The sequence below is a fragment of the Phymastichus coffea genome, unplaced genomic scaffold, assembly GCF_024137745.1.
Source record: "Phymastichus coffea isolate CEN01 unplaced genomic scaffold, Cenicafe_Pcof_1.1 PCOF00012, whole genome shotgun sequence".
Classification (NCBI taxonomy): Eukaryota; Metazoa; Arthropoda; class Insecta; order Hymenoptera; family Eulophidae; genus Phymastichus; species Phymastichus coffea.
The window spans coordinates 4,634,197-4,646,400 of record NW_026706823.1 but is presented as its reverse complement, the minus strand read 5'-3'; the positions used below and the strand labels follow the sequence as shown (position 1 = coordinate 4,646,400).

The following is a 12,204-nucleotide window of genomic DNA, read 5'->3' as shown; positions in this document are numbered from 1 at the left end:
ATATTATTGAGATCTGGCATTATAGCATATAAAATTTTACCATGTGTTTTGAATAATCATTTACATATTTCTAGAAAAATTCATGTAAAAAGATTCCAAAAGAAATTATGGCTTCAAAATATACTATCTGAAAAGTAAGTATAAAAAAAATTTTTTTTTATTATGTATTCAGATATTAAAATCATTATTAATTAAAAACTTTTTTTCTATTATAAAAAAATTTTGCATCTTGAAAGAGACATGAGATATCCACCATTTAATGAATTAACTTTGTCATTAAAAATGTCTTGTATATATCATTACGGTAATTGAGCTAACTTTGTATGAGCCGTTACAAATGTAAAATTTTACATTTATTGTTTATTTGGATTAAAAATAGACAGACGCAACCTCGACTCGAAGGCATGGATGAAGTTGTTAGTAATACATATATAAAAATTTATCTGAATATTTCAAAATAGCTATGTCAACTACTGAAAATAAAAATTATAGATAGACCGTTTTATATTCCATGCATAATTGAATAATAAATTAATTATTCAAAAAAATTCTATGAATTCTTCTAGTTAATATTTTGAATAAAATGTACTGATTCGAATAAAATGATTGAAATGCTCCTGAAATCGAATAAAGCTATAGTAGCGTTTGCTTAGATATAGAAAGCGAGAGGAAGAGGAGAGAGAGCACTATATCCCATTTAACTACGAGATTTGGGATGAGAAGAAAGCGTGCAACGTTTCAAGACAGAAGCAGTCTAGGGATTGAGCTAGCAGTCTCCAGTCCTCAGCTAGGACAACAATAACGCCTTTAAGGCATTGGCGGCCGCCCGGAAAATCGTATTGCTTCTACGAGAGAGAGAGAGAGAGAGAGAGAGTGAGTGAGAGCATTCAGCTAGGGTAGCAGTAATACCTTTAAGGTATCGGCGGCCGCCCAGGAAACCATATCCCCTCTGCTAGAGAGAGAGCGAGAGAGAGAGAGTAATGTTCCCCTTCCATCTCTAAATTAATCTATCTATTAATTCTATTGATCGAAAAACTAAGATCTCTTGTGCCTAGGGAATAATCTATCCTGAAATATACATATATTCTTGTGCATAGGGATTAGTACTTAGGAACAAATCTGTCCTGAAACAACCATTACTTATCTACTCTATTAAATCTTTATTTTACATATGGTAAGTTATTCCTAAACAAAAACTACTCATTAACTTCACAATAAATGGTTGTGATTTTAAGTATTCAAAAAAAAGCTTTTATAAATTTCTATCTTTAATTCCAATGAGGTAGTTCTTGATATCTTCGAAAAATTGACGAACATTATGAATAAAGTATGAATATCATATGAATAAAATTCAACTGATTGTTAGGCTTTTTTTGTACCATAGGTTAAGTTGAATACGTAGAATAAAGGATAAGATTAGCAATTAACGAGTCTAAATCTCTTTATTTTTCTTTTCTTTTATTTCAATTCTTTCTCAATTGCTCAGAGCGTCATTGCGTCTTTTCCCCACCCGAAATAATTGGTCATGAGCAGTACTATATCGTTACAAATCTTAATCAGAAAATATACAAACAATAATTGTTTGACTTCACCTTAACTTATGATAAGTCGTAATATGAAATTCTTAATCTTATGTAATTGAAAAATTAAATGTTGGATCTGGTGTAGTAATATTGGATGAAGAATTTTATTACAATCGGTATATAAGATTTATTTTCCATTTAGTTTTAAAACATACATATCTCAAGAAAATACAACAAATAACATTAAAATATGATGTGAAAACAAATTATTTTTATGCATACAAATTTATTTTCAGTACACAAGTGGAGCTGATTTGGGGATGTTATATATAGACGTACTTAAAAAGTCGAAAGAAAAGCCATCTTTCTCATATTTTGAAAATATTATTGATTTGTTTTCATTAATGGATTCAACTTCTCCTGAAAGAGAAACATTTGTAAACAATGCTCTTCGTTGGAGTAATATTGGTACTAATTATAGGATTGGACATCCTAAATTACACCAACGATTTGCAGAAATTTATTGGAAAGGTGAGTTTCAATTTTATATTCAATACAATACAACACTCAGTACTTGATAAAATTGGTCATAGTAGCTATTTGCGAATCATATTTTAGTTTCTACATCAATGTAAGCTAAAGTTTTATAAGAATAACGTTCATTACTTTGCTAAGGATACATATATATATATATATATATATATATATGTATATATATACCATAAGTGCACCTAGTGACGTCACTGTAACTCAATGCGAAACCGATGGCATGAAACTCACAGCGCGCGCAAAATAAGTTATAGCAAACTTATTGGCAAACTCTCTCTCTTTTAAACCTATCGAAACTAACTGTTAGTATCGACGCGAGGGTCGGCAAAAATTCTTGTCCACAAAATTAACACAAAATCCCTAAACACGAGTAAGAGAGAGAATAAGAAAGAAAGAGAGAGAGAGAGAGAGAGAGAGAAAGAAAGAACACGGCATCGAGCTTTCGTGGTTCGGCTACCGGTTCTCGTTGTTGCCTCTGCTGCTCCTCGCTAATACTGCATTGCTACCACTGTCACTACTATTGTTACTACTATTATTTAACTGCGGACCAAAAATGGTCACGCGCGTTGACAACGCTGATCCTCACCGTGATCCCATTCACACATTGGTGTCGAACGATGAAAGTATCTGGACAAAACTTAGCCACAAACCACGAACAAAAATCAATAAACACAGGAACTGTACGGTTATACTTGTAATCAAAATCCGGCGAGACCGAATTCGAAAATAACGAAAATCGTCCAACAAACGATAAATCGGTGATATATGTGATTCGACAATCAAGCTATTACTGTCTCTCATCCCATTAAACTTTTGTAAGTTGCAATCATGAGCAACTGACATCTCTCTCTCTCCCTCTCTGTCTTTCACTCTCTCTCTATTTTACTTTCGCGCTCCTCGCGTTCGCCTTCTCTATTCTTTTGCTGACTCCATCAATCAATCTGTCCACCGCACGTCAAACAGAGAAACAAACATGAGAAAATATATACACTATGAAAACTATACAGAGAAGAGGGAGTATCATGTATAAGCCGTCGGTACTCAATCGTATTTGAAACTGTCAGAAGAATGCCATTGCTTCGCGCGCCATTTTATAAGGGAGCCATAACTAGAATGACTGATGGTAATTAATATGTGCTGTTGGTATGTATGATAAATGCGGGTGTAACACATACTATTACAATAATTCATGAGTATATGAATATTTTATAATGAAATTATCAATCATAAGATTATTATAAATAATAATTAAACAGGAATATTTTGATCTAAGTAGTTGGGGACATCTATGAAAATACACGACTTTTCAGGCATAAACTTTTGATCGTAACTTTAGTCATGTGAATTGTTTGGATAGCATTTCTAGAGCCGTCGGTTCAAATTCTTTCAATGTAACTTTTTTTATTTTTATTATTTATGATAACATTCATTTACTTCAAAAATTTTATAAAGAAATCATAATATTTTCTTCTTTCAATATTTATACTTGCATATTTTATAACACAATAAATAAAGCATTTTTGACAAAGTAAAATATATAAAAATTGTTTTCATTATAATCTATAGATTATTTTCTTATTGATTAAATAGATAATAACATGCCTGGCAAGAAAAAACTATGTCTTTTTATTACGTGTGACAGTAAACGTCTTATTAGCACTATCACCTCAACTATGCGGCTGCCTGCGAGGGCAGCACCTACTGGTTGGGGAAAAATGGAATAAGAGAATTCGGTACGAGACGGGACGGAACGCACGCGAATATAAATGAACCAGTCGAGGATAAGATATCCGTACATCCAGCTGCTGTAAAAAAAGCCAGAGTTTTCCGCCAAAATTTTCATGAGAAATACGAAGTGAGCCAGCCGATTTTTCAAGATGTTACGTAGAAGTGACACCTTCGAGCTCGAGAGAACTGCTTTCGTCGCTGTGGTAGCGAGTGAGTGTGAGTGAGCGTGGGTGTAGTGTTTCGCCATCGAGAGCGAAACCGAGAGCGGACTGTTCCTGTGAAAGACTAATAACGAACTTGTCTCCTTTCCCCTTGCTAGTAGTGCGACCGATACAAAGGTAAGCTAGCCAGCTTTATATCGCGGCTTTGTTTTATTTTTCTCACGACTGCGCGGAACTAATCGTTAATCCCTCGTACTTTGTAAGAATCGGTAGCGTGCTTGTTCTAACCCGGCGGACAAAGAGTTGCGATCGCTCCGACGCTGCATGTTGTTGACGCGCGCGCGCTTTGTAAACATAAACACGCGGGCCAAGTATACTGTAGAGAATAGGGAAATAAACTAACTCGCATGTGATACTGATTATAACTTCGCTGTTGTTATTTCTCACTAGTAGCAAGTTGCTTGACTGACTCCCGTCCCCTCCTGCTCTTCTATTAATGAATTTGAACGTTTCGACAACACCGCGCGCTCTTCGATGCAATTGCACGAACAAATAATCGAAACAAAAAGACGGAGCATTCACCTCGTTACATACTTTCAAAAATTCAAAAATTCATTAATGATGTTTAACTAACACCTCCATGAAGAAAATAAATATCATATATCGAATATATCTAAATAATAGTTAAAGCGTAGAATATTATCCACATAATTTTTTAATTTTTTATTGATCCATTTTTTGTTATTATCTCGTTTAATACATATTTATTTTATTTGTATACAAGATCTAAAAATAATTTTCAGCATTCGTGCCATTTTTAACAGATTTTATTATTTTCAAAATTTTGCAAATAATTTTAAGCAAATAATGAGATTGGTAGGAAGTAGATTAAAACAAGAAATTTATTTATAAAAATGGGAAATTATGACGTCAACCCGAACAACAGCGCCGTCTTTTTTACTAATTTAGCCCGCGTAATTTTTTTACAGGTTGATTATTTAGCGTCTATTTGTCCTATTCATGGGCTTAATCCTATCCCTGTTATTATTAGCTGGTCAAGAGTGCGCGGGTCGGTCAACCTAGCGTTACCCGAATCGGGTATCATTTATCCTTTGCTCTCTAACGCTCATTAGTCCTACCAATGGCCCCTACTACTATATCGGTACCCCTTTCGAGCCTGCTCTATCGGTTATCTCACTCGTATGCACGCTTCCGCTTAGCTCCCGCTCGCGCCTATTCATGCCCCTCCTCGGTCGCCTTGCTCGCACTCACACTTTCGCTACGCCCGCTCTCTCTGACTCATGCTCGTTGATAGTCGCGTCACAACATGGCTGCCGCTTGGCTATCGCATCAACGTCGCGTGCCATCACCGCTCTCCATTGTCATTTCTCGGTGCTCGCAAAGTCGGTCGGTGTGTATATGTGTGGCGTCGAGCTGTCTTTTCGGGAGCGTTGATTGGGTATCGTACAATCGTCCATTGTCAGTGTGTGTACGGTGCTCCCCCCACTGTGTGACCAACTACCAGAATCAGCTGATCTCAACTGCAATCTTCCTCGTCACTTTGTTTCCTGAGGAAGCATCGATCCGGGCTCCTGTGTATGACAGCGTGTGTGCGCGGGTCTAAGGATGGTATGCATCGATCGGGCTGGTCCTGAGAGGTCTTATTTTCGCGAGGTATCGAGGTAATTATTAGGTGTGGTTATAAGAGCTACGGCGGCATCAGCTGATCGGTCGTTCACGTCCTCTCATCTGGAGAGGATTTTTCAAGCGTTCCGCGAATTTTGTAGGTGCAAAGTTTGCTTGTGATGACGCATCATAATAATATAATTTAAAAATTTATCACAGACGATCATAAGTGGTTTATCGTGTGCTTAATTCTAAGCACTCCATTCTACGGATTTCATCTTATATGGTCACATACATGATCCTGGTACAGTTAATGAAACATCCATGTCCATCACACTTTTCTCAAAAAGTTAAATTTGCATGCGAGTAAATTGCCACTAATATTTAGAACCTATCTAGTATTTTAAAATTTATGTGTAGTTACATACAAGTAAAAATTATAAATTAATAATTTTTTTATAATTACGAAGCGACGATTTCGGCATTTTGTCGAATTAAGTTCATTATGACAATAGAAATTACAATGGTACCAACAGATATCATAAAATAAAGTCGAAAAATATAAAGAAATAGAGATAATTAAGCTCTAAGAAATTATGATAATGATAAATACAGTGACCAAAGAGATGATAAACCAAGGACGTTAATGCTAAAATAACTATGATGAAGATAATTATTATAGACGATAACAGCATTAAAATGAAATGTCATTTCTAGAAGACAATAATATAATTATATTATGGATGATCCTCAAAAAAATCGTTTAAATTCTTAGGATCGTCAACGTCGATAGACAATTTCGTAAAAATTAAAACGTGTAACAGGCTGCCGTTTATTCTGTAATCTCGTAAACGTACCTTTATTTAAGACTAGACGACGCCTAGTTATCTCTGTGCTCAAAGCACAGCAACCTACCTTGTCTCGGAGTGCGCCTGCGCAGAATCTCTTCACTATTCCGAGCTGGGTTCCCCCAACTCGCCGCTTGGCGGCGCTGTCGCCCTTACTAGTAGCGCTCGTGCGGCCGCCGCTGGAACCTAGGTTGCCGATTCCCGCCTGCCGATATTCACGTGATTCGTGCTACGCTACCGGCGAATTCGAATCGACTGTAAACAAATATCGGCGCGACCTCCGGACAAAGGAATGACACAATAACGACTACTTAATTTAAAGATGACGATTAATGTTCGCTTTATTTAATGCAACTTAGTTACATGAGGGTTTTGCCGAGAGTCTTGCGCACGCACGCGCGAATGACAAAACACGCCAAATGAGAGAGAGAGAAAAAACCGCGATTACCGCGAACTAACCGCTCGCGTGCAACAATTAATTACCTCGCGCACGCTGCGCGGGATCGCACGCTAATTACAACGGTAAAAAGGGGAAGGTGCACCTACCGCAAGAACGATGAGGATACGGTGGCCAACCGTATCCGAACAACAAATTACTAGAACGCCGCTTCGCTGCTCGCTACACCGCCTCAATTACTGTTGCCGCTGTTGTTGTTGCTGCTGTCACTGCTACTGTTGTTGTTGCTGTTGCTACTGCTGCTATTGCTGCTGCTACCGCACCCAGCACACCGCACCAAAGTTCGCTATGCTCTCGCACTGTCACCAGGAAAACGTACCGGCTCGGAAATGGAGGTTAGCTCGACGCTGACAGACTGAGTGGCACAGTCATACTGCCGGTCAGACCCTCCCCTCCCGGTCATTGCCCCTACGCGCTCTCTCTCTCTCGCGAACCGAACGCGGCTCCTCTCGTTTAGCCGCTCCTTAACCTCGCGCGAGTCTAACGATTTTCGGTAATCGTTGCAAACGATGCAAAAACATAAGGAGTCGTTAGAACAGTGAAAGAATATATTATTCAACTTATTAACAGCAAAAGAAAATGTTGGTCAATTTTTTGAAGACATCGATGTAGAGCTTTTTGCAATAAACAAAATGAAAATTTTGGAGAATATGTCTATTGAACAAATTAAAACAGTTGAGATAGTTCTATGGCCAGATATTCAACTTTGGTTAGCCGCTTGATAGAAAAAATACATTTTGTCTTCCATGCACTCATGATAAAAAAGTTTTGTATGAATCATATTGAAAAAATTTTAAGTACTCCTCAAGGTATCTAGTTTCTAAAATATAGATAATAATCTTCCTTCGAATTTGATATTTACTCTTATTTATTCGAAAAAATAACCTCGAAATTTACGAAATTTTTAACATTAATCGACAATAGTCTCTTACTAATATTTAGAAATTTATTTATAAGATAAATTTATTTATAATAGAGTTCATGTATCAATTTATAGGCCTCGATATTTACAACATACAATTATAGAAACTATTTAGTGGAACGGCGTCCTGCTATGACATCGATTTTGGCTCCATTCTATTAACAATTTTGTTCATCGCAAAAAACTTTTGACACAGTAAAGATAATTAATTTCTAAAGCGATTGCCGTGTAGAATATTGTATATCACCATTGATTTTTATGCTATTAAAGAAACATTTGCTGCAAAGTACCGAAAATCAATGCTGCTACAGTAGGTCGTTTCACTAACGTAAGTAGCTTCTATAATTTTGTTTAATGAATATTAAGACCTATATATTCATGCGTCTAACTTTAATAAATAATGTAGTAAATTTTGAGGTTATAATTTTTCTAAACAAAAAACGTAGATATCGAATTCCGAGATAAACTGTTCGAAACTAAACACAAAGAGAAGTATTTTCAAATGGCTTTGCATTGATCCATAAATACCAACTTTCTTACTTTGTTACACCTATTTGGGTAAACATCTCTGGAGTTTTACGTTTGTTTATTATTGTATATATTTGGGTTTAATGTTTACTGATTATTTCAATCTAACGTTAAGCTATCTAGAGGGTAGCCTAGGTTATTGTATCTTAGGGTTATTCTGTCCTATGCTAAAGCCCTCGATGTTCCGGAAAATAATCGTTCTTTCTAGTTGCACTCACTATCAGTCCATAATTGGAATAATATTCCACTCAAATTTATATTCAAATTTAGCTATATGTATATTTATTACAGAGTCAACCTTTTTGTTCCTTTTTAATTTTCAGAATTTTCATAACACGTTTTGTTTCACTATATATATGAGCCGCTGATTTTGAAAGTGGCCTAACTCCATTCATCTTCAAATTGAGATATTGAAAGTTTAGGCCATTTTCAAACTACACGGCTCAGTTATTCAATTAATTCGGAAAACTTATATGTAAAAAATGTATTATTTTCTCTGAATATAAGCAATCTGAAATGCGTCACTGATAAATAACATGAAGTTGTACATGTAACCATTGTAAGCGGCAGAAAATTGAAAAACGGAGTTAGGTCACTTTCAAAATAAACGGCTCATATATATATATATATATATATATATATATATATATATATATATATATGATTCTCGACTATTTTGATGAACTCAGAGAAACCAGATCACGGACTTTTTTCAAGTTTTGCATAATTGTTGTATACATTCAAGTAAATTTTTTCTCAAATTTTCAACTTTAAATACTAATTTTATCAAAAGTTATTAATTATCCAGGAAAAATAATGAAAATATTTCAAAACACTATATTTCAAAAACTAATGATGATATCGAAATCAAGCTTTTTTAAAAAATACGTGCAACACCTTACACTTTTTAAAAAATTACTACAATAAATAGTAATTTTTTTTTTCAAAAGTTTTTAAATTTATTTTTAAGAATTGTTAACAACTTAAATAATAAGTGATGAATACAAAGTAAAGTTATATAGTATGACAAATTAGTAAGTAATAAAACGTAAATCGCACAGTAGTGTTCATTAGAATGATTACACGTAGGTAATTAAATAATACTAAATTAATAGCAGTAGAATCGATTATAATCAAGTAATAGATAATTGTGAGTTATGCGAAGTTACAAAAGAGTTACTAATAGTTAACCTTTAGAGGACGGCAAAACCACTATAGTGGCTTAAAATAATTTCTCAAATTAATCTGTAAAATAGGTTAATTCTGGGGTTTTGGGCATATTGATTACAAATTTGGTGTCATAAGTCAAAAATTACGAAACAACCGTAAACCAACTCCAAAATAAGGGTAAACTATCCTTTTAGTCGCGAAAATAAATTTTCTATAGTAAGGGAGTGTGAATATGAAATTGAACAATTTTAGAAAAGAGCTTGACTTATCATATAAAAGGAAATTCCAGAATTTGATGTCAAAGAATCATAACAAGAAATAACATAAATTCACTGGTTGCAAAAGTTGGATACAAAATTTAACAAACATCGATCTTCCTAAAGAGGTTGCTCAAATTATTTCACTTCGTCCAAAATTTTGTTACTCCACTGAGGTTTATAAACCACAAATATTAACTACTATAAAAATTGTAGAAGGGCTATTAGAAACAGACTAGATAAAAACGACTTATGATAAACAAGATACCCGCAGTAAAATAACTAGAATATTAGAAACAGCTAATAAAAACGTTAAACATATATCTATTGAACAAAAAAATAAAATCAACAAAAAATTTCCTGAAAATGTATCCAGACATTATGTTTACAAATGCAGACAAAAGTAATGTCACAGTAGTCATGTCGAAAAAAGAATATTTAGAAAAAATGAATACTTTATTAGACGATAATATCACTTATATCAAAGTTAAATCAAACCTTCTGAAAAAATTACAAGGAGACGTAAAAATGATTTTAAAAGATCGGAATAATGGTTTTCTGAATAAATATTGGCATAATAATGATTTGACTCAAACCGACACATCTATAGCAAAATGATATGGATTACCAAAAATACATAAAGAAAATCTGCCACTACGACCAATAATTTCATCAATTAATAGCCCTACTCACAAATTAGAAAAATTCTTATATACTGTTCTTAAAACAGTTATAAATAAACCTTACTCTCACATTTTAAACAGTGGACAGTTAAAACAGAAATTAAAAGATATTTTTATTCCAAACGATCGCGTTTTAATATCATTAGATGTAAGTTCCTTATTCACGAACATATCTTGTGATTTAGTCTTGGAGGAATTGGACAAACGTTATGAACAAATTAAAAATTGTGAGATTCCAATAGAAGAGATTTGGAGAGGTATAAGATTTTTATTTAATAACACATATTTTGTGTTCAACAAAATTTATTATAAACAAATTCAGATACAGATACAGTATAGTAGCTACACATAGAAGAACACTCTCACACGAATTTGACTGGGACAAAGCTAAGATATTGGATTATGAAAAGAATTATGAGAAACGCAGAATATCCGAAATGTTGCACATCGGCTTACATAAAAACACTTTAAATAGGAAAGAGGATATACAATATCTTAGTCATATTTATAAGCCTTTATTAGGATCGATGAAGAAGGGATGATAGATAAATATATATATATGTGTGTGTGTGAAATACTTGATTTCTTACTGTATTCTAACGTGACTGGCTACGAGCTATTCGTTGCAGCCTATAATAATTTGACTACGAGAGAAATCAGGTACATACATATACATATAATTATATGCCATTAAAATTACATTTACAACTTTATTGTTAATAATTTGTTGTTTTTCTGTTAATAAAGTCTGAAGAGGTCAACAAATGTGCTAACGAAACGTTTCTGAATATAATTAAAATTAAATGAATTCCAGCTCTCATTATTTCCCTTCTTTCCATTATTACAAATTTTATCATTTAATGAGTGTGAATATTGTTTTCTGAGGTATTTTTCAATGCTAGATCGAATTCCAAGGTCAAAATTACGAAAAGACTGTAAACCACCCCTAAAATAAGTGTACACTACCCTTTTAGTTACAAAACTAAACTTTTAATTGTAATGGATTGTGGATATATGTAGCCACTGTCAAATTTAAAAAATACAAAATGGTGAATACAATATAGCGAAGTAAAAATTCATTTGTATCGATGAAAGAACTATGCTTTTTCAAAAAAGTTGACTATACTTGAAACTGAACACAGCATTTCACTTTTGAGATCAGTAATTGCAAATACTCTACTTTGGTGTTACTCAGAACTAATGACGTAAACGTACAGAGCGTGTAGATTCTTTTTTTCTGTATTTTTGTATTGTTATACTGTTATGCTTTTTTTTTATATTTTTATGCTTTTTTCATTTTTTTATATTTTTGTTCACTATTATTTTTTTCAACATCTGAACAATTAAGACAGTTACTTTAGTAAAATTTCCAAACTAAATACATTCAGCACATAAATTCAAGTCACCTATAAGAAAGAATTTGTAAGTCTCATGTAAGTCAAGTTCCTTGAAATTTAATACGGATATGGTGCGTGAATTTTGAATAAATAAAAGACATGGATTTAAATTTATTAGATTTTAATCAAGTATATCAAGCTCGTATTCATCCGGCATATAAACCCCAGTCATAAGTAGGGAATAGCCATCTAAATACGAGCACAATCGACAAATATACAGAGACTTACGCTACTAATTTACATAAAATAAATTTCGGCAGGCTCGCTTTGTCTCTGAATGGTCATTCAAACTAAAACTACTCGCTTACCGCACGATGCTAATTGTACCTTGTGCGAGAAGGAAGGTCGTCTTCTA

The 12,204-nt window shown here is 33.8% G+C and overlaps 1 protein-coding gene across 2 annotated transcripts in view; it reads left to right on the top strand.

Moving 5' to 3' along the window:
* The window catches only part of LOC131672672 (Golgi to ER traffic protein 4 homolog), a 629,760-nt gene that overhangs the window by 220,242 nt on the left and 397,314 nt on the right, over window positions 1–12,204 (top strand). For both annotated transcript variants that reach the window (XM_058950056.1, XM_058950047.1), the window contains exon 3: window positions 1,820–2,054. In XM_058950056.1, the coding sequence (XP_058806039.1) occupies window positions 1,820–2,054 (235 nt within the window). The remainder of the gene's footprint in view (window positions 1–1,819; window positions 2,055–12,204) is intronic.